General features: G+C 42.5%; 1 protein-coding gene across 3 annotated transcripts in view; it reads left to right on the top strand.

Annotated features, from left to right (window-relative positions):
- Positions 1-203: 203 nt before the first annotated feature.
- LOC137435127 (uncharacterized) overlaps positions 204-20,283 on the top strand; it is a 99,407-nt gene continuing 79,327 nt past the window's right edge. For 2 of the 3 annotated variants that reach the window (XM_068128625.2, XM_068128626.2), the window contains exon 1: positions 14,456-14,860. In XM_068128625.2, the coding sequence (XP_067984726.2) occupies positions 14,663-14,860 (198 nt within the window). In that variant the 5' untranslated portion in view covers positions 14,456-14,662. Of the gene's footprint in view, positions 278-14,455; positions 14,861-20,283 lie in introns of those variants that run through there. The other variant, XM_068128627.2, reaches the window with a different exon arrangement.

Here is a 20,283-nt window from a genome sequence, read left to right as displayed (position 1 = left end):
CTGTTGGAAATTCCAATTAATTAATTTGTAGCAATTTAGCAAAAAGACTTCGGATACAAGAAAAGAAAATTATGGAATGAAAAAAGGGGAGGAGAATGTCTGTGAACGATCAGTATCACCAGAGAGAGGGAGGCGATAATAAAATGAGGGTTTATGATTGCTTTGGTACTTTTATCTTCCCTCCTTGCTAGAAAGGTGAGCATTGGCGGGAGAAAAAATAGTGAGACAGAATGAAAAACAGACTGGATTACAAAGATATGAGAACAGTTGGCTCAAGGTAGGTGTGTGTTTGTGTGAGTGTGTTTGTGTGTGTGTGTTTGCCGGTCTGTGTTTGTGTGTGTGTGTGTGTGTTTATGTGTGTGTTTGTGTGTGTGTGTTTGTGTGTGTGTTTATGCGTGTGTGTTTGTGAGTGTGTGTTTGTGTGTATATGTTTGTGTGTTTGTGTGTCTGTGTTTGTGTGTATGTGTTTGTGTGTCTGTATGTGTTTGTGTGTATGTGTTTGTGTGTCTGTATGTGTTTGTGTGTGTGTTTATGCGTGTGTGTTTATGCATGTGTGTGTGTGTGTGTTTATGTGTTTGTGTGTCTGTATATGTTTGTGTGTGTTTGTGTGTCTGTATGTGTTTGTGTGTCTGTATGTGTTTGTGTGTCTGTATATGTTTGTGTGTGTGTATGTGTTTGTGTGTCTGTATTTGTTTGTGTTTGTGTGTTTATGTGTGTGTTTGTGTGCGTGCATGTTTGTGCGTTGTATGTCTGTGTGTGTGAGAGTGTGTGTGTGTATGTATGTGTATGTGCGTCTTTGTGTGTCAGCGTGAATAAGAGAGAGACAGAATTGTGAGGAACAGAAATGTAAAAACGAGATGTGTGTGTGTGTGCGTGTATGCCTACGTGCATACGTGCACACTATAAATTAATTATTGTGTTTTCTGAAATGACAGTTTTAGGGCTTTTGGGTTTCATTGCAGGGCAGGACTGAGTAATTGTGGAGGTTCACTCTTGCTGCTTTCAGTTATTGCACTGAGTGAAACGAAGCAGATATGCCAGTTTTCCCTTCCCCAAAAGATACAACTTTGTTTTAGAAAGTTCAGGCCTTTTTCCCATAAAATTTCAGTTTGTGGCATGCACTATAATCAGAATGTTGACATTAATTATTGTACTGTACATGGCTATATCTGCGATTTCAGTCATTTTTACAGTTGGGCATGTTGTCGGTAATTCACCTTTCGTGTTAGTTTGCCTTTGCTGTAATTTAATTTACCCCTGGTGTCAATAACTCTTTTAGATAGGCCAGCATGGTGGTGGTTTGAATGGAGCCTGTGGTTGCTTGCATAGCTGCATCGTTTTTCTGGGGTCGAGGCTATGCCACTGATTTGATGCCCCCTTTCATCAGTCAGCTGGTACTCATTTTGCTGACTTTGGAAGGATGACAGACTGAGTCAACACACCTGGTGTTAATTCAACGGCTTGATAACGGCTCAAACTCAGGACCCCAAGATCTCAAGCCAGTCACCTTAACTGTCCAGCATGATCACTAAGAACGTTGGTACCCTGCACCCCTCCCCCCTTTCCCTCTACAACCAATGCTTTAGTCTCATATAAGTAGCATAATATGCTACTTTGGATGGCTGGAAAGAAAATATTTAGTTGAAGTCCTCAGCATCATCCCGTTTTGACCCTTCAACCTTGATATGTTCAGCTAAAGTGGGCCAGCAGGGGCACATATGCCACCACATGCAGCAACTAGACATGAATACATACGTACCCCCACCCCAGTCAGCAAGAACACAAAATACAACAACAAAACAACGGCCTCCACTCCCAGAATCCACATCACTGAAAATATAGGCTCGAGCAACCAACCAACCACTTTCAGAAATAGGGAGAAGCACTTCACTCAACCTGTGCGATGTGAAGCTGGCAAAGAGATGCTGCAGTTCCTCATCCACCTGTTGTGCATTGGCAAGCCTGTTGTTGTTGTTGTTGTTGTTGTTGTTGTTGTTGTTGTTTTATAGCTCTGGAGAGTTATTTTGAACAAGCCCGCGGCAGGGAGACAGCCGATTGATCTTCCAGGAGTGACCCAGGGATCCCCCACGTCCAGGATGATGTACCCCCACCTTCACAAAGGAGAGAGAGAGAGAGAGAGAGAGAGAGAGAGAGAGAGAGAGAGAGAGAGAGAGAGAGAGAGAGAGAGAGAGAAAAAAAAAGAAGAAAAAAAAAAGAAAGAAAGAATGAGAGAATTTGCAAACCGTTTATTTCATCCACAAAAAAACAGTTTGAAAAGAAGGATAACAATTCCAGACAGGGAGAAAACTCAAAAACTTTGCATGAATCATTACAAGGTGATCACCAATTCCAGTTGATCCACAAAGCACAAAACATTACCACACCACCATTTTTTCTGAAAAAGTTTAACATTCTCCATACTTAGGTAATAGTCAAACTCTAACTGAAGTCTTGCTGCAACAAACCCTTTGAAAATAGGCATGACATCAGACCTGTAACCATTGTCAATTTTAATTTTCCTCAATTTATATATGCCATATTTCACAACAGCAACGAGAAAGTTGAGAAGAACACCAGAGTCCTTGCACAAGAGCTTAAAAGCTACCACAAACACAAACATATGAGGAGTGAAATGAAAAGACAGTTTGTGAAAAAGGTTTGAAAGTAAAGAAAAAAGAGGCTTCAATCTTTTGCATTGCACGTACGCATGAAAGAGGTCCTCCTTGTGTTCGCAGAAGGGACAAGTGACTTCCACCAAGCTGTTGAAATGGTGTACCAGGGTATTGGATGGGAGGGCCCATAGGGATAATCTCCATTGTATGTCTGCCAATAGGCCATAGATAGGTAATGTTTACATCGCAGGCCACAGTGGAGCTGACGGACATCCAAGCCCTAGTCATTCTGACCACATTGCTGTACGTGTTGACCCAGAAAGGGATGGTGCTGCTTGCCTTTGTCTGAAGAGGTCATGAATCCCAGCTTTAGTTACCAAGTGAAAGGGGGGAAGATGAAAGGGGGGATTGTGGATCCTCCACAATACCGACACCTTCCCAGCCAATATTTAGCAGTCAAAATTTCCGAATCACAATTCGGACAATCTGGTGTCCGAGTCGAACAGACCTGCACTCTAGGCTTGTTGCAATTGCCCCAGCAGGTCTCCACCTAGACCCAGATGAATCTCTGAGATCGCACACTTTGTTGACCCATCCTGGTATGAATTTTTTGATCAAGGCATTGCTATGAGGAATACCTGGGAGAAACGGATTGTAAAAAAGAGGTTCTTGCAGGAACATTCGGCAATTGTAAGCGTCAATTAATTGGTGGACGCTAAAGCCCTTCCAAGTATCCAGCAAGCTTTGGTAAAACATCGGAAATGAGCCAAAATGAAACCGTTCCAGGTCGATCAAGAAAAGTTGCCGGTCATACCACAATTCACCGGCCTGTTGCAACAAAAAAATGCAAAAGGACGCCATGGCAGCTGCTCGGTGAACAGCAGTTTTTGCACAGTTTGCAGACGAAAAGCAATGGCTCTGCCGGGGATGTCTATAACACCTTGGTCACCCTCTTTCCGGGGGTCGTGCAATACAGCAGGTCGAAGCCAATGGTAGCCACTCAAAAAGAAGTTCACCAGTGCTCGCTGGATAGCAAGGATTAGTCCATTAGGTGGCTATATGGCAATCACCTTGTGCCATAACCTGGTTGCTGTTAGGTTATTGATAACCAGGCTGCGTCCCCTATTGGACAGAGACCTCAGTAGTTCTTCCAATGTTTTTAACCGTCATGCAATCTGTTCGAGCACACCTTCCAAATTCTTCGATTCCCTCTAAAGATTGCCAAGATAGACTCCGAGGTATGTAACTCCATCAGTTCTCCATACCATGTTTTGTGGGTGTGAAGGTGGCTGTATTGAGGAAAGATTTTAATGACCGCACCACAGGGCTGTACTTTTGCTCCAATTTACCTCACTGGAAGAGGCTGTGGAGAAATTTTCCAAACACCGTTTCAAAACCAAGACACCGTTTTGGTCTCTAATTGAAACACAAACATCATCAGCGTAAGCAGTCAGCACAAATGTTGGACCTTCTATGCCTCCATTATTCTGGGGCATTTGCTGCCTGATGGAGGACAAGAGTGGTTCAAGAGCGATTGTATACAACCCAGAAAGAGGACACCCTTGACGAATACCACGTTGAAAGGGAAAGGGAAAGCATAACCTGTTTTTAACTTTCATCATGCAGTAAGTGCCAGAGTACAATAGTTTCACATGGGAGATGAAAAATTATCTGAAGCCCATCCCTTCAAGGACAGACAAAAGGTATTGGTGATCAACACGATCAAAAGATTTAGCTTGATCAATAAACAATAGCCCATAATCATCATGCAAGTAGTTGTTACAAGAAAGACTATCTCTTAACCAAAAATATGTTATCATGTATAGACCTTCCCGGTACACAATAAATCTGGTCCTGATGTACAACAGAACCGACCACAGCTTTCATACGATTTGCAAGAACCTTAAAGAAAATCTTATAATCAGCACACAATAACGATACAGGCCACCAGTTTTCAACTAATTGAAGGTCACCAGCTTTGGGTATTAAACACACAACTGCTCTCCTACATGACAATGGCAGTTCTCCAACGTTAATGTTTTCCTCGAGGACATCAAGCAACTCAGGTCCAACAAGCTTCCAAAAAGTCTTTAAAAAATTCTCCAGTAAGCCATCAATCCCAGAAGCCTTTCCGTCTTTTAGGCTTTGCATGGCCGCTTCAAGTTCCTCGGCTGAGATTGAGGAGTCAAGCACTCGTCGCTGGTCCTCTTCAAGCTTTGGAAGTCCAGCAATCAGTTCCTGTATCATTCCATTATTCACACTCTGGGGGGAGTAAAGGTCCGAGTAAAAGTCTTTCAAGACCCCCCAAATTCCCTGCTGGGATGTCGTCTAAGCCCCATTTGGAGTAAGTAAGCCATGAATTTGTTGTGACTTTTTGGTAGAGTTCTCTAATTTGAAGAACTCTTTGCTTGGCATATCCAGCATCAGATTGATCATCTACATTCTTACCAAGGTACCCATTGCCCTTTGCTTAACCATTACAGCCAGCAATGTTCTCTTTGCCCATTGCAACTGGTCTCGTGTGTCCTTTCCAGCATCGTCATTACTTTGCTCTAGGGAAACAGTTTCAGACTTCAACAAATCAATTGAGTGAGATTGAACCTTGGTTGTATATAGACTATATTGCTGGCAGAAAGATTTTATTTGGGATTTCGCAAGGTCCCACCACAACGGAAGGTTGGCGTGCTCAAGCTTGGAGGTACAGATCTTTTCCCATACAGCCTTGAAATAGTCTTTTTAAAAATTTGTCACTTAAAAGACGAGTATTAAGAGTCAAGTATGCACTACCACCTGATGGCAATGGCAATTTAAAGGACAGCACAACTAAACTACGATCTGTGAACCTGGTTGGTAGAATTTGGGACGTAGTTACAACATTTACCATTGGCTTATTAACATATATTCTATCAAGTCTTGCCCTTGATATAAACCCATCCTGATATCTGCACCATGTGTACCTACACATATGTGGGTGTTGTAGCCTCCACACATCTTTAAAACAATAGTGCTTAACAATGTTATCCAACCCCTTAGTAGAGGCTACATGAGGCACATGACCATTCCTATCGATTTCTGGGCAAATTGTACATTTAAAATCTCCAGCAATGCAAATGAATGCGGTCGAATCCTGGTCTTTAATGAAGTCCTCTAGGATAGGAAACAAAATTTACCTTTCTCGAGGATCACTCGGGGTATAGACGTTCACCACAATTATTTTTTGTGCATTACACAAAAACTCTACAGATATAGGTGTCCTTTATGTATTTCCTTAAAGGAAACCTGCTGCACAGAAAACCTGTGGCTTAAGCAAATAGCAACACCGGCCTTGGGTGTAGGAAACCCGCTTAAGAACCATTGACCTCTAAAAAGTTTCTCCCACTCAGTTTTTAGAGTATTTGTAGCATGGGTCTCCTATAAGAGAATAATATCAGCTTTTATTCTCCCAGAAATATCAGAAACTATGCACTAAAATGACTTTCTACCTGCAATTTGTTGTTCGCTTTTGTCAAGGTTTTCCTAAGGCGTTGAAATTGAGGTTCAGAAAGTTCCACAGTCATTCCTCTGTATCATATGTTTTGCAGTCACAATGAAAGCCTTGATATCAGGGGAATGATCCTTAATTTGCACATTGCGTTGCCTAAAGGATTCGTTCAGAAAAACAACAACTTCCTCCTTAGATATCGTATTTTGTTTACCTTCCCCCTGCAGTGCACCCAAAGTTTCACTTAAGGAGGAAGGTCCACCAGAAACCTGTGTACCAGAAACCTGTCTACCGGAAAGGGTAGAGCCTACCAGAAAACACACCTGTTAGCACGGCCAGATCTTAAATAGCCTCAAGCCCCTAGCGGCTGACACCTTCAATTCCTCTTCTTCTTCGCAATCACAACAGTAGTCACCACAGGTCCTCCAATCGCTAAATGTCTTCTTCTGGACCATATGTAAAGGTGAGGACCAGTTGCTTCTTGAAGGTTGAATGATACCCAGCTCAAGCATGTGATCAAACTCTGCTTTAGCAATTGCATAACAATCCGGAGCTAGTCACAAATCGACCCATGACTGGAGGGCAAGTCAATTTAGTGAGTAGTGGAGTGTTTGACCGCCACTGTCCTGATGCACAGGGGAATCACCAGGACTACGGCATTGTGCGTCAGTCTCCTGGATGTTGCTATGGGTCCAACTATGACTATGCTCCTCCTGAAGATGGCATGTACGAGCCTGCACTTGGGCAGTTGACTGGTCCATTTGGGTTTTAAGTCATTGCATGTTGGATGTAGCTGAGGTAGACATGTCACTGGTGAAATGGGATCTGACCTCACCGATGGAGGAAGTGGGTGGCATAGCAACTTTGATTATCTTGTCAACTATATTGGCGAGTTGTTCGATATTCACTGAATCACTGGTTGAAACAAGGATACGCTGACCATTGGTTGGCAAAAATCTATGAAGAAAAAGCAGCTTGAGTATTATTCTCTAGGTTTTTCTCACCCAACAATTGTCGCATCCTTCGTAGAAATTGCTTTGGAATTTGAATTTGAACTTTGAATTCTACACACTTGTGACAGCATCTGAAATTCATCTTTCTGATTGGCACTGCAGGATGGCTCTTGCAGAACTTCGCAGACAGTGCAGGCGTTGTGGCAGTGACGTTACGGCATTAGTCATAGGTTGGAGCACTAATTATAAATAAATATATATATATATATATATATACATATATATATATACATATATATATATACAATTATACATATATATATACAATTATACATATATATATATATATATTATATATATATATATATATATACACAATTATACATATATATACATATACAGATTATTCACCCCTGGCATGTTGTCTGATCGGTGCAGAACTGAACTGTCTGGTTTACCCTCGTCATTACCATGATTCCAATTATATTTATTCACGGTTCGTAAACCGAGTACATCATGACATTATTTATCTTTCACCTTGTATGGATTGAGTGGAAGACCGATCATTCACTGCATATCACTTTATCCAGTTCCCCCACACCAAACCCTCCATTCTGATGTATGCAGAAATGTATTCTGCTCATTTGCCTAAATATATACATAATTTATAGTCTTTTTCTTGTTGTTTTGTTGCAGTACATGGCTGTGGGTAGTATCAGTTGTACCATTGTAGATTAAGCAATGCTCACTGTAGATTAATAATAATAATAATAATTCATTTATTTTGTATAGCGCTTTTCCAGAAGCCCAAAGGCGCTTTGACAGAGTGGCAAACATAATGCATCACAATACATAAAAACATAATGCATGCATGATGCATAATGCAAACATAATGCATAACAATACATGAAAACAACAATTGCAAAAAGACAAGAATCAATAGGGAAATATTTAAAGCAAAAGGAGGGAGAAGGAGAAGAGATAGTCAGGGGTTAAATGCTGTGGGTTGAATGTTGAATGCAGTGTTGAACAGGTGGGTCTTTAGTGATGTTTTGAATGTGGTGAGTGAGGAGGAGTCTCTGATGGTGTGAGGTAGTGAGTTCCAGAGGGTGGGAGCAGCGATGGAGAAGGCCCTGTCCCCCCAGGATCTGAATTTGGTCCGGATGGAGGGGGTCAGGAGGTTGGTACCAGCAGAGCGGAGGTTGCGGGTGGGAGTGTGTCTGGAGAGGAGGTCAGCCAGGTAGGATGGGGCCAGGTTATGGAGGGCTTTGTATGTCAAGAGGAGGATTTTGTACTGGATTCTCTGGGGGATGGGGAGCCAGTGAAGCTTGTAAAGGACGGGGGTGATGTGGTCACGGGTCCGGGAATGGGTGAGTAGACGGGCAGCGGAGTTCTGAATGTATTGGAGTTTATTGGTGATTTTTGAGGGTGAACCATAGAGGAGGCTATTGCAGTAGTCCAGACGGGAGGTGATGAAGGCGTGGATGAGGGTTTCTGCAGCCGTGGAGGAGAGGGATGAGCGGAGACGGGCAATGTTTTTCAGGTGAAAGAAGGCTGACTTTGTGATCTGTTTAGTGTATTTGTCGAAGGAAAGGGTTTGGTCAAAGATGACGCCAAGATTCCGGATGTGAGGGGAGGTGGATACTGGGATACCGTCGATGTTGAGGGCAAAGTTATGGGTGGATTTTGTGAGCGTTTTTGGGCCAATGATGATTATTTCAGATTTATCACAGTTAAGCTTGAGGAAGTTGATTTGAAGCCAGGATTTTATTTCAGTGATGCAGTTTGTCAGGATAGAGTGGGTGTCGGTGGAGATGGACTTGGTGGAGATGAAAAGCTGGATGTCATCGGCGAAGCAGTGGAATTGGAGACCATGACGGCGGATTAAGTGACCGAGCGGGGACAGGTAAAGGATGAAGAGGAGGGGGCCAAGAACTGAACCTTGGGGGACACCTTGGGGGAGGGGAGCAGTGGGGGATTTGCAGTTATTGATGGAGATGAACTGGCATCTGTCAGAGAGGTATGATTTAATCCAAGAGAGGGCAGTGCCGGTAACGTTAAAGGTGGATTCAAGTCGGGTGAGGAGGATGGTGTGATCGATGGTGTCAAAGGCAGCGCTGAGGTCGAGGAGGACGAGAATGTTGAGGTTGCCAGCGTCAGAGGAGAGGAGAAGGTCATTGGTGATTTTGAGGAGAGCAGTTTCAGTACTGTGGTTGGACCGGAATCCGGATTGGAATGTTTCATACAGGTTATTGGCAGAGAGATGATGTTTGAGTTGAGTGGCTACAGCGCGTTCCAAAACTTTTGACAGAAAGGGTAGGTTGGAGATGGGTCTGAAGTTGTTTAGGGTGTCAGGGTTTAGACCAGGTTTTTTTAGAATGGGGGTAACAGCAGCAATTTTGAGGGAAGGTGGGACGATGCCTGTAGACAGGGAGGAGTTTATTGTTGCAATGATAAGTGGAGAGAGAGCAGGGAGGGAGGCTTTGACAAAGCTGGAGGGGATGGGGTCAAGAGTGCAGGTGGCAGTTTTCATTCCTATGAGGAGTTCAGAGAGGTCAGTAGGGGAGATTGGGGAGAACCGAGACAGGGGATGGCAGGACAAGGGGGGGCAGGTGGTTGGAGGGGGAGCGGGTGCGGCGGTGGTCAAGCTGTTGTAGATGTTGTCAATTTTGCGTTGGAAGAAAGAGAGGAAGGAGATGCAGTTGTCTACTGTGAATGACTGGGTGGTGGGGTTCAGGGGGCGGAGGAGTTTGTTTATTGTCGAGAAGAGTGCTTTTGGGTTTCCGGAGCCAGAGTGGATAATTTGAGAGTAGTAGGCAGAGCGGGCGCTGGAGAGGGCATCTTTGTAGTGTTGTAGGTGGTCCTTGTAGGCTTGGGAGTGAACTGTGAGACCCGTTTTATTGCGGAGTCTTTCAAGTTGGCGAGCACGAGCTTTCATCAGGTGGAGTTCAGGGGTAAACCAGGGAGCAGAATGGGTGAAAGAAACTGTTTTGGTTTTTACAGGCGCAAGCTGGTCAAGGCAGGAGGAGAGAGTGTGGTTGTAGTAGTCAGTGAGGTCGGAAGGGGTGTGGAGGTCAATGAAGGGAGAAGTGGACATTTTTTCAGAGAGGGTGGATGAGAATGAGGTAGGTGAAAGAGCGTTTAGCTTACGGGAGTTGATTGTGCGATAATGCCTTGGTGTTGGGGCGGGGATGTTGATGGTCAGAGTGATGGCTAAGTGGTCAGAGAGGGTGAGGTCGGAGCCATAGAGATGGTGCAAATTTAATCCAGTGGAGCAGACAAGGTCCAAAATGTGACCAGGGATATGGGTAGGAAAGTCGACATGTTGAGTGAGGTTAAAGCAGGTGAGTAAATCAGTGAAGTCAGTGGTTATTGTGGAGTCAGTGGAGTCCATGTGGATATTGAAATCACCAAGGAGGAGGATTGAGGGGGAGAGGGAACATAGCTGGGTCAGAAAGTAGGAGAAGTCAGACAGGAATGATGGGTGTGGTTTGGGAGGGCGGTAGACGACAGCCATGACTGACTGCATGCGACCATAGAGTTTTAAAGCCAGGTGTTCAAATGATGGAGCAGATGAGATGGAGATGAGGTTGGTCTTGATGTCTTGACGGTGGATAACGGCAATTCCACCACCTCGGCCCTCCGAGCGTGGTTTATTGACGTAGGAATATCCATTGGGTGTGGTGAGGTTGAGCGTGTAGTAGTCCAGAGGTTGTTGCCAGGTTTCGGTGAGACAGAGAAAGTCCAGTTTGTTATCCAGGATGTATTCGTTCAGGATGAGGCATTTGTTGTTGAGGGACCGGGTGTTGAACAGGGTGAGCTTGATGTTGTTTTGAACAGCAGGGATGAATTCAGGTGATTTAGCCAGGGTTCGTAGGCAGGAGGTGCGATCGTGTGCGTTGCTGTGACCAGGTGCGCTGGGACGAAGAGTGAGAGTGCGCTGAGCCGACCAGAGGACGGGGATGGAGTGACCTGATTGCAAATAAACAAACTTACGACCGGAGCCACGGTGAATGTACCTGGGTCGTCGGAGGAGTCCATTTGATTTAATGGCAGAGATGCATGATGGGGTGGAGCGGGTACCGAGCAGAAGAAGCCCTGCGGCGGAGTACCTCAGAGCCATGCCAGGCAGGAGCGAAGGGACGAGTACGAGGCCAAGGTCGAGGAGGCAAAGCGGCAAACGCAGCGGCAAACGACTGCAGCCGCTAATTAAGACCACAGCGGCAAACAGCCACCGCCGCAAACAACGGGAGCGGGCCTGGGGAAACAGTGGAGGAGCCGGGCAGGCGAAGCCAGGAGCAGAGCCGGGACCGAGCAGAGGGCAGACCCAACGGTCAAAAATCCGCCACGACCACCAGAAAAGCAAACTATGTACAATGGCCCAGTCGGAGAAGCGGCGAACAAGTAACGCCAGCGTCCTCTCCAGACCGGACCGGAAGCGGAAGTCAAAGGGGGGACAGGTAAATATAATATTATAGTAAATATAGTAAATATAGTATATAGGACAGTCAAATATAGATTAAGGCAGGAATTTGCAATTTCACTTCATGAAGGACACTGTGACGTATTTTTTTTCTACTACCAATGCCAGCAAATGGGATGTCCAGTTTAGCGGCAGTCCAAGGGATCGCACACAATCCAAGGGATGCCTCGGCCTGCAAGTGAAACACGAGGATGACGGCTTTTCTAGTTCCACCAAGAAATACTCAAACCCATGATAGTCACCTCAGAGGCAATTGAACAAGCCTCGAGGCCTTCTAGGGTATCCTTACAGCCCAGATGTAGTCAGTATTCACAGTTGACATACAGCGCATTCAGAATGTATTCAGACCCCTTCACTTTTTCACATTTTGTTATGTTGCAGCCTTATGCTGAAATCGTTTAAATTCATTTTTTCCCTCATCAATCTGCACTCAATACCCCACAATGACAAAGAGAAAACAGGATTTTAGAAAGTTTTGCAAATTTATTTAAAAGAAAAAACTGAAATATCACATTGACATAAGTATTCATACCCTTTGCTATGACACTTGAAATTTAGCTCAGGTGCCTCCCATTTCTCTTCATCATCTTTGCGATGTTTCTGCACCTTGATTTGAGTCCACCTGTGGTGAATTCAATTGATTGGACATGATTTGGAAAGGCACACACCTGTCTATATAAGGTCTCACAGCTGACAATGCATATCAGAGCAAAAACCAAGCCATGAGGTCAAAGGAACTGCCTGCAGAGCCCAGAGACAGGATTGTGTCGAGGCACAGATCTGGGGAAGCCTACAAAAAAATCTCTGCTGCATTGAAGGTTCCCAAGAGCGCAGTGGCCTCCATAATTCTTAAATGAAGAAGTTTGGAACAACCAGGACTCTTGCTAGAGCTGGCCGCCCGGCCAAACTGAGCAATCGGGGGAGAAGGGCCTTGGTAAGAGAGGTGACCAAGAACCCAAAGGTCACTCTGGCTGAGCTCCAGAGATCCTGTGTGGAGATGGGAGAAACTTCCAGAAGGACAACCATCACTGCAACACTCCACCGATCTGGGCTTTATGGCAGAGTGGCCAGACGGAAGCCAAACAGCTCAATCTTGGTTTCATCAGACCACAGAATCTTGTTTCTCACAGTCTGAGAGTCCTTTAGGTGCTTTTTTTTACAAACTCCAAGCGGGCTTTCATATGTCTTTCACTGAGGAGAGGCTTCCGTCTGGCAGATCTCCCGATGTCCCTGCTCTCCATCGTGTTCTCCCGCTCCCTTTATCTTATGTTTTATGTTTTAGTTTGTCTTTTTGTGATCAATGTTAGCTCTTCCACGAGCCTCGATCTTGTATACAAAAAAAAAAAATATCAAAAAATCCTTTCCTCATGTCATACTATGCTGATAGCACACCAAAACCCACCAAAGCCAGACCTGCATTGGCCCATTTGCATACTGACACTTCCGACCAAATGAATGTTCTTGTTTGTGTAAACAGAGAGCCAATGGTTAATTATTTGAGGAGCTTTCTTCTTTCTGCTTTTTTTTTTCTCTTCTTCTGTGCCTACTTGTTTTCTAACTAATTTTCTAAATCTTTATTTTACCTTTTTGCTTTTTTTGACCTTTTACCTTTACTTCTTTCTATCTCCGCCAGTAAAGGTTTGTGTTGTCATCTCACATACATTCATGGCATCCTTTAGCCTTGAGTGAAAGGGCATTTTCCATTCGCTTGCCCCACCCCAACCCACTCCACAAGACTGTGATAGGTTCATATTCAGCATTTCATCCTGCCGATGAAGCCTTGAACGCTTAAACAGCAAATTGTAACACCGGCTGTGGAGACCTTTCATCAATCTCCATTTTTCCTCGATTACTTCAATTTTCTTTATCTCCATTTTGAGTTCCACTTCACTCTATTTCTCTGAGATGATCAGAATTATGTGGTTGGCATTATAACCTTATTCTGAAATGAAGCCAGACGTTTTTGAGGATTTGGGTTAAATGCACACTGGCATGCTGGTGTACGTTGTTTACGCAATCTTTTTTCTGTAGGCCTTTGATGTGAAGTGGCACTTTCATATTCAATGCCCTGTCCTCAAACTTGTTCTCGCGCTGGCGTCCTTGTGGTAACAAGTCAGTAGTTGCATGTAAAGCGATGTTTAATTTGATCATGGTATTCTGGAGTTGAAATGCGCAATGCAGAAGCAAAACCTTAACTCTCTTTCGACGAACAACAACCTTTTGCAGAAAAGGAATTTTATGAATGTTGAAAATTGTGTTTGCAATTCCAAGTGACATGACCTTTTGATTTCTGGATTGAAATATTTCTCCATTTGGAACATCATACTCTAAAGTATTTGTTACAACTCATATTTGCTTTCATCAGTCCCTCTTTGCTTCGTTTTACATACATTTCCTTTCATTTCCTTCTTCCGCATCATTCCCATAATGTACATACACCTTTTCACAGTTGTATTCACTCGAATCTTACACCTCTTCACCTGTTCTAATACTGATTCTCATGTCAAATTAGTCCTCACCAATTATTACGTCTTACTAGGTCCATTTACATCCATGTTTGGATCGCTTGGATCGCATAATTATCGACATCGCACTTCTCACTCACTTGGCAGGCATTTCCATAAGTTGCATAGTTTTCAAAGTTTTTCCAGATGAACTCAGAAAGAGGAAGGTGGATTAATGTCACAAACTCCTCACGAACTCCAATTGTGGGTTCTGCTTGCAAAGCTAACCTAATGCCACCGGTTTATATTGGACCAGTACACGCTAGGAGTCCACCGGGTTTTGCTGCTGCCAGGTACGGCCATTCTTGTAATGCAGTGGCAGTCACACCTTCAAGCCTGTTGCTTAGATGCCAAGCCACGCCCAAAATACATGCTGAGCCTTCCCCTTGCTCTGGCCTCATTTTCAGAAAGTACGAGCGAGTGAGAGCAAAACAGACTGAAAGATAGAGTGAGATAGAGAAGTAAATTGAGAGCCAGGTCAGTGTAGCTCTTTCTGTATGGATATCATATTGAACTTGCTTCCTCTCGTTCGACCATCCTCTGCACTCTTTGTCACTTGAAGACCACTTTCACAAGTAGTGTGGGAAAGATGGTTGTGTTGTAATATTCAGTGGTTAACAACTTTGCAGATGAACTCAGACACTGGAAGAACAGTATATTTGTATGAAACAATGGGATTATGGCGAGTGAGCATAGCATTTTTCACTTCGATTTGGCTTGGCATATCTAGGCTTCCAGGTGTTTCCTGGCTCTGCCACCTTGGTTTATATTTGTGGAAGACCTTTCATGGCACATCATCAGCTTTGCTGGACTCTTGTGATGGCAAGGTGAGATATTTTTGCTTGTTTTCTCGTGTTTGGGGTGTAGCAGGGAGTCAAAAAGTAATATTTTGGTTATACATACATATGTGTGTGTGTATATATATATATATATATATATATATATATACTGCGTTCATGTGTTTGTTGTCCTCAAAATGTAAGTGTATGCTTTTGTACTTGCAAGTATCATTGACTTGCTCGAATGGGATACCCAACAACTGACAATAAATACTTTTTTCTGAAAGACATATCTTGTTGCACAACAGGTGTTAAGCTTCTATTGCACTGCTTCTTCTGAAAGACTATATATATATATATATATATATATATATATATATATATATATATATATATATATATATATATATCTGTGCAGTGTCTGTCTTGTCTCTGAACTATTCCCTCAGGCTTTTGTGAAATCGTACCAAACTTATGGTATGCACCTAGCTCTCCCATGTGTATGTCCTTGGGTGTTGTTTTGGAATTTTTTAAAAAACAATTATTTTTTTTCAACTTAAATCTTCAACTTCAATTGTTTATAGAATGTAATATCACATATATTACAAATACATTTGTGCAAAAAACAATTGTTTGTATTATGATTGGTGTAAACCATGACAAAACAGTAACTCAGGTACAATCATCTATCTATATATCCACATATCTGGGCAGTGTCTGTGTTGTTACTGAACTACTCCCTCAAACTTTTGTTTCTGGGGTTGTGAAGTGTTCTTAATAACGTGGCTGTCAGGTGTTTTGAATTACATGGTGCTGAGGTGTTTTGAATTACGTGGTGATGAGGTGTTTTGAATTACGTGATGGTGAGGTGTTTTGAATTACATGGTGGTGAGGTGTTTTGAATTATGTGGTGGTGAGGTTTTTTTAAAATTCCATGGTGGTGAGGTGTTTTTAATTATGTGGTGGTGAGGTGTTTTTAATTACGTGGTGGTGAGGTGTTTTGAATTATGTGGTGGCGAGGTGTTTTGAATTACGTGGTGGCGAGGTGTTTTGAATTATGTGGTGGTGAGGTTTTTTTTTAATTACATGGTGGTGAGGTGTTTTGAATTACATGGTGGTGAGGTGTTTTGAATTACATGGTGGTGAGGTGTTTTGAATTATGTGGTGGTGAGATGTTTTTAATTACATGGTGGTGAGGTGTTTTGAATCATGTGGTGGTGAGGTGTTTTGAATTACATGGTGGTGAGGTGTTTTGAATTACGTGGTGGCGAGGTGTTTTGAATTACATGGTGGTGAGGTGTTTTGAATTATGTGGTGGTGAGATGTTTTTAATTACGTGGTGGTGAGGTGTTTTGAATTACATGGTGGTGAGGTGTTTTGAATTACATGGTGGTGAGGTGTTTTGAATTATGTGGTGGTGACATGTTTTTAATTACGTGGTGGTGAGGTGTTTTGAATTACATGGTGGTGAGGTGTTTTGAATTACATGGTGGTGAGGTGTTTTGAATTATGTGGTGGTGAGATGTTTTTAATTACGTGGTGGTGAGGTGTTTTGAATTACGTGGTGGCGAGGTGTTTTGAATTACATGGTGGCGAGGTGTTTTGAATTACATGGTGGTGAGGTGTTTTGAATTACGTGGTGGCGAGGTGTTTTGAATTACGTGGTGGTGACGTGTTTTGAATTACGTGGTGGCGAGGTGTTTTGAATTACGTGGTGGCGAGGTGTTTTGAATTACGTGGTGGCGAGGTGTTTTGAATTACGTGGTGGCGAGGTGCTTTGAATTACGTGGTGGTGAGATGTTTTTAATTATGTGGTGGTGAGGTGTTTTGAATTATGTGGTGGTGAGGTGTAATCGTCCCAAACTTCCAGTCTGCACATACCCCTCCCGTATGTATGTGCTGAGGGGTTCTTTTTTGAATTTTTATTATTTTTTCAACCTAAATCTTCAACCTAAATTGCTTATAAAAATGTTATATCACAAACACTACAAATAAATTTGTGCAAAATAATTGTTTGTTTGTGATTGGTGTAAATCATGACAACATAGCAACTCAGGTACAGTCATTATCCTCAGGTAAGACAAGCCCGTTCCTCTGTAACGACACGTGGGGAGGTGAGCGTAGCAAGCCAAGCAAAGCTAGTATATGTATATATATATACATACATACATGCTGTATATACTGTATATATATCCTAATACTCTCATTAAATGTAGGTAAAGCTAATTTTTACAACCAGAAACCTAAGCAATTATCGAGACTACCAGTGCACAATGACCTCTTAATTTCAATAAATATCAAGCATCTTTATTTTTATGAGCTAAAAACAGAGCGAACTGCCAGACGTACATCCCCATGTGAGGAATATTAGGCCTCTACATACAACACTCTCTGCTACAGAATAGCAGCTTTTGATTAAGTCCAAACCTGTCCATGATCAAAATTTGGGGACACAGCTCAATTGTTATCATGTGTCATATGAGTTATCGAATCAATTTGTTCTTGTCACACACCCAACCTGTCCACAACGTTTTGAGATATCCTCCTCATAAGCAAACAGACAGCCAAACAAACAGGGGTGAACACATTATCCACCTTCAGTGGCAGAGGTAAATAATATTCAATGATTTCTCATGAAATCTGATAATCTAATCATATCTAATGAGACATATTGTAAGGGAATGTACAAATCAACACAACAACAGTATTTTGGATGTGAATTTGGGATCCTGGCAATATGAACTCAGTGCTCAGTTGGTATTGCTCAATTATAGGCCAGCGCAGGTTTTGTGTGCGAACTCAAGTATCATATGTGTCAAATCATTCATACCCTACTATGTGGTGAATGCCCAGGTAAAGGTGGTGAGGGATGTTCTCGACTCCATTACCTCTAAGTTATCCTGATTGTTATACCACATCCAAACCTTTGGTCAATGTTATCCTCACCCATTGGAATACTTGACACCGGAATTGCTGTTTTCTCAAAGCAGATGAGTTGTTGCAGGTTCTTGGTCTTTAACTGATGAATTATGACCCTTCACCCTCAATATTCTCAGTCACTCAATATTCTCCTTTCCCAGCTCCAGGTCTTGTATCTTGTATCTATCCAGGCTGGTTGTATCATGTATGGGGGTTACAGTGTTAGACTACATCAGGGTTGCAGTGCTCCCCATAGATTGAGACAGGAATGCCTTAGAAAGTTGAAAGTTAGTATGTCAATAATGCTCCGGTTCCAGACAGTGAAATAACAGGTGGTGAGAGACCAAGATTTTGTCCGACAGGAAGGTGTTGAGGTTTCTCACTGGCTTTGAGCTGTCGAGTCTGTGTATGATTCACGGCCCAACTATAAACTATCAGATTGGTGCTTCACGGAGAGGGTGTTGCATCAATTAGTGCATGCTGTCCATCGGATGGATGTTCAGCTGGGGACCCATGTGCTAGCAATATTTGGAGGACGTAGAGTTCAGTTCCCACAGGCTTTTTCAACAAAGTATGTAAGTTGTAGTGGGTGCCCTGTTCCAAAATACAAATTCCTGCCCTAACCAGCTCCACTTGAATGTCAGGCCTAGCCAGCTGGTTCCTAAGAGACTTAGGCCAATCCTCCACTCTCTAGTAGCCCACAACGTCATACTAAAAATAGGCCTTGGCGTAAGATGATGATGACGATGATGTTGATGATGATGAGAGACTGACAAAGCTCTGTAACCAGCAGGGATTAAAACAGGAAAAGGTGGAAGCCACGTCAGTTGTTATTTGTCATTGGATAATTTGTGGTTGACCTCACATTCCAATTCCATGCCTATAGATTGGGTGTGTTAGCTGAAAAGTGGTTTGAGAGGGTGTGGTGGTGTGCAGGGTATGGCAGGGAATAGGTGGTTATGCTAATTAAGTATAGTGATCAGCACACCTCTGTTTGGATATTTCCTCCCTTCCCCTTGCTCTCATTCTTCCCCATTTCATTTTTTTCCTCCAGGTCACATATTTTGTCCCTTTACACTGCTTGTGGTGTGTTCCCTTTCTCCCATCCCAAGTATGTACTGTTCTTTTTGTTATGTTGTGGCCTGCTCTATTCTGTGTTCAAGCTCGTCTAAATTCCTCGACTATACAAACAAAAAACCCAAAATGTAAAGTTTGCCTTGGAGCATCGGCGAATTGTAGCTGGTGTACCTCACCAGTGACTGTGCTAGCTGGTGCTTTTTTATTAGACAGCGGATGATGGAATGGTGATGAAAAATATTTATTATTGCTCTAATAATAATAATATTATCTTCATACTAAAATAAGGCAATTGTATGTATGTATGTATGTATGTATGTCCGTGTGTATGTATGTATGTATGTATGTATGTATGTATCGGATGGATGTTCAGCTGACATCAGAGCTTTCAGAGCATCAGAGCATGGAAATGCTTTTGATTGCTGAACCAATTCAGTGACCCAATATGCAAATTATGTTCAAATATCAAATTAATCAGATGAAAATTGATGATTTTGTGACCTTGACCTTTTGTATATCGGTACGTCTGACCGTTATATCATTCAAAATGGCTCGGCCAATCTCCACCAAATATTGCATACGTTATTGGGGCACCGTGGGTCAGGTCATGAGCACTTATTTCATCCTTATCTTACACTCAATCTGTCCACGAATTTTCGTCCGAATCCCTCCATGACTTTTTGATATATGCTGCTCACAGATAGACCACCAGACAGAAAAAGGGGTGAAAACATAACCTCCATCCATCTTCTGCGGCGCAGGTAACAAGCGGTCATAGACTGATACTTACATAATCGTTTTCTGCGACCTTGCCCTTTGGACCTCAAAAACAATAGACTTCTAGCTTCTGATTGATGAATCAATTCATTGACCCAATCTGCAATTTCTGTTAAAATTTCCAGTCTATTTAAAATTATGATTAATTTTTATTTAACCTTTTATGATTTTATAGATAGGGGTTATGAAAAAATTTATGATTTTAATGTCAACTTGACCTTTGACCTTTTGACCTCAAACTTTTGGCTTCAGTGGCCCAAAATGCAAATCCTGTTCCAATTTCAAGTCAATCGGATGAAAAGTGATGTTTTTATACGACGTTCACCTTTATCCTTTTGACCTCAAAAACAATAGGCTTCTAGCTTTTGATTGCTGAACCAATTCAGAGACCCAATATGCAAATTATGTTAAAACATCAAATTAATCGGATGAAAATTGATGATTTTGTGACCTTGACCTTTTGACCTCAAAAAATAGGCGTCAGTTACCCAATATGCAAAATGATGTTGAAATTGCAAGTCAATCAGCTGAAAATTTCCGATTTTATGTGACCTTCACCTTTTGGCCTCAAAAACAATAGGCTATTGGTTTTTGACTAGTAGTGGGGCAACTTAGCATAACAATTGTGCATTTTGTGAGGAAAGCACCAAATTTGGCACACTAGTAGACTATCATATTATGAAAAGATCTGGATATTG

This window comes from Myxine glutinosa, chromosome 9 (assembly GCF_964187855.1).
Source record: "Myxine glutinosa chromosome 9, kmMyxGlut1.1, whole genome shotgun sequence".
Classification (NCBI taxonomy): Eukaryota; Metazoa; Chordata; class Myxini; order Myxiniformes; family Myxinidae; genus Myxine; species Myxine glutinosa.
This window is presented reverse-complemented; position numbering and strand designations above follow the sequence as displayed.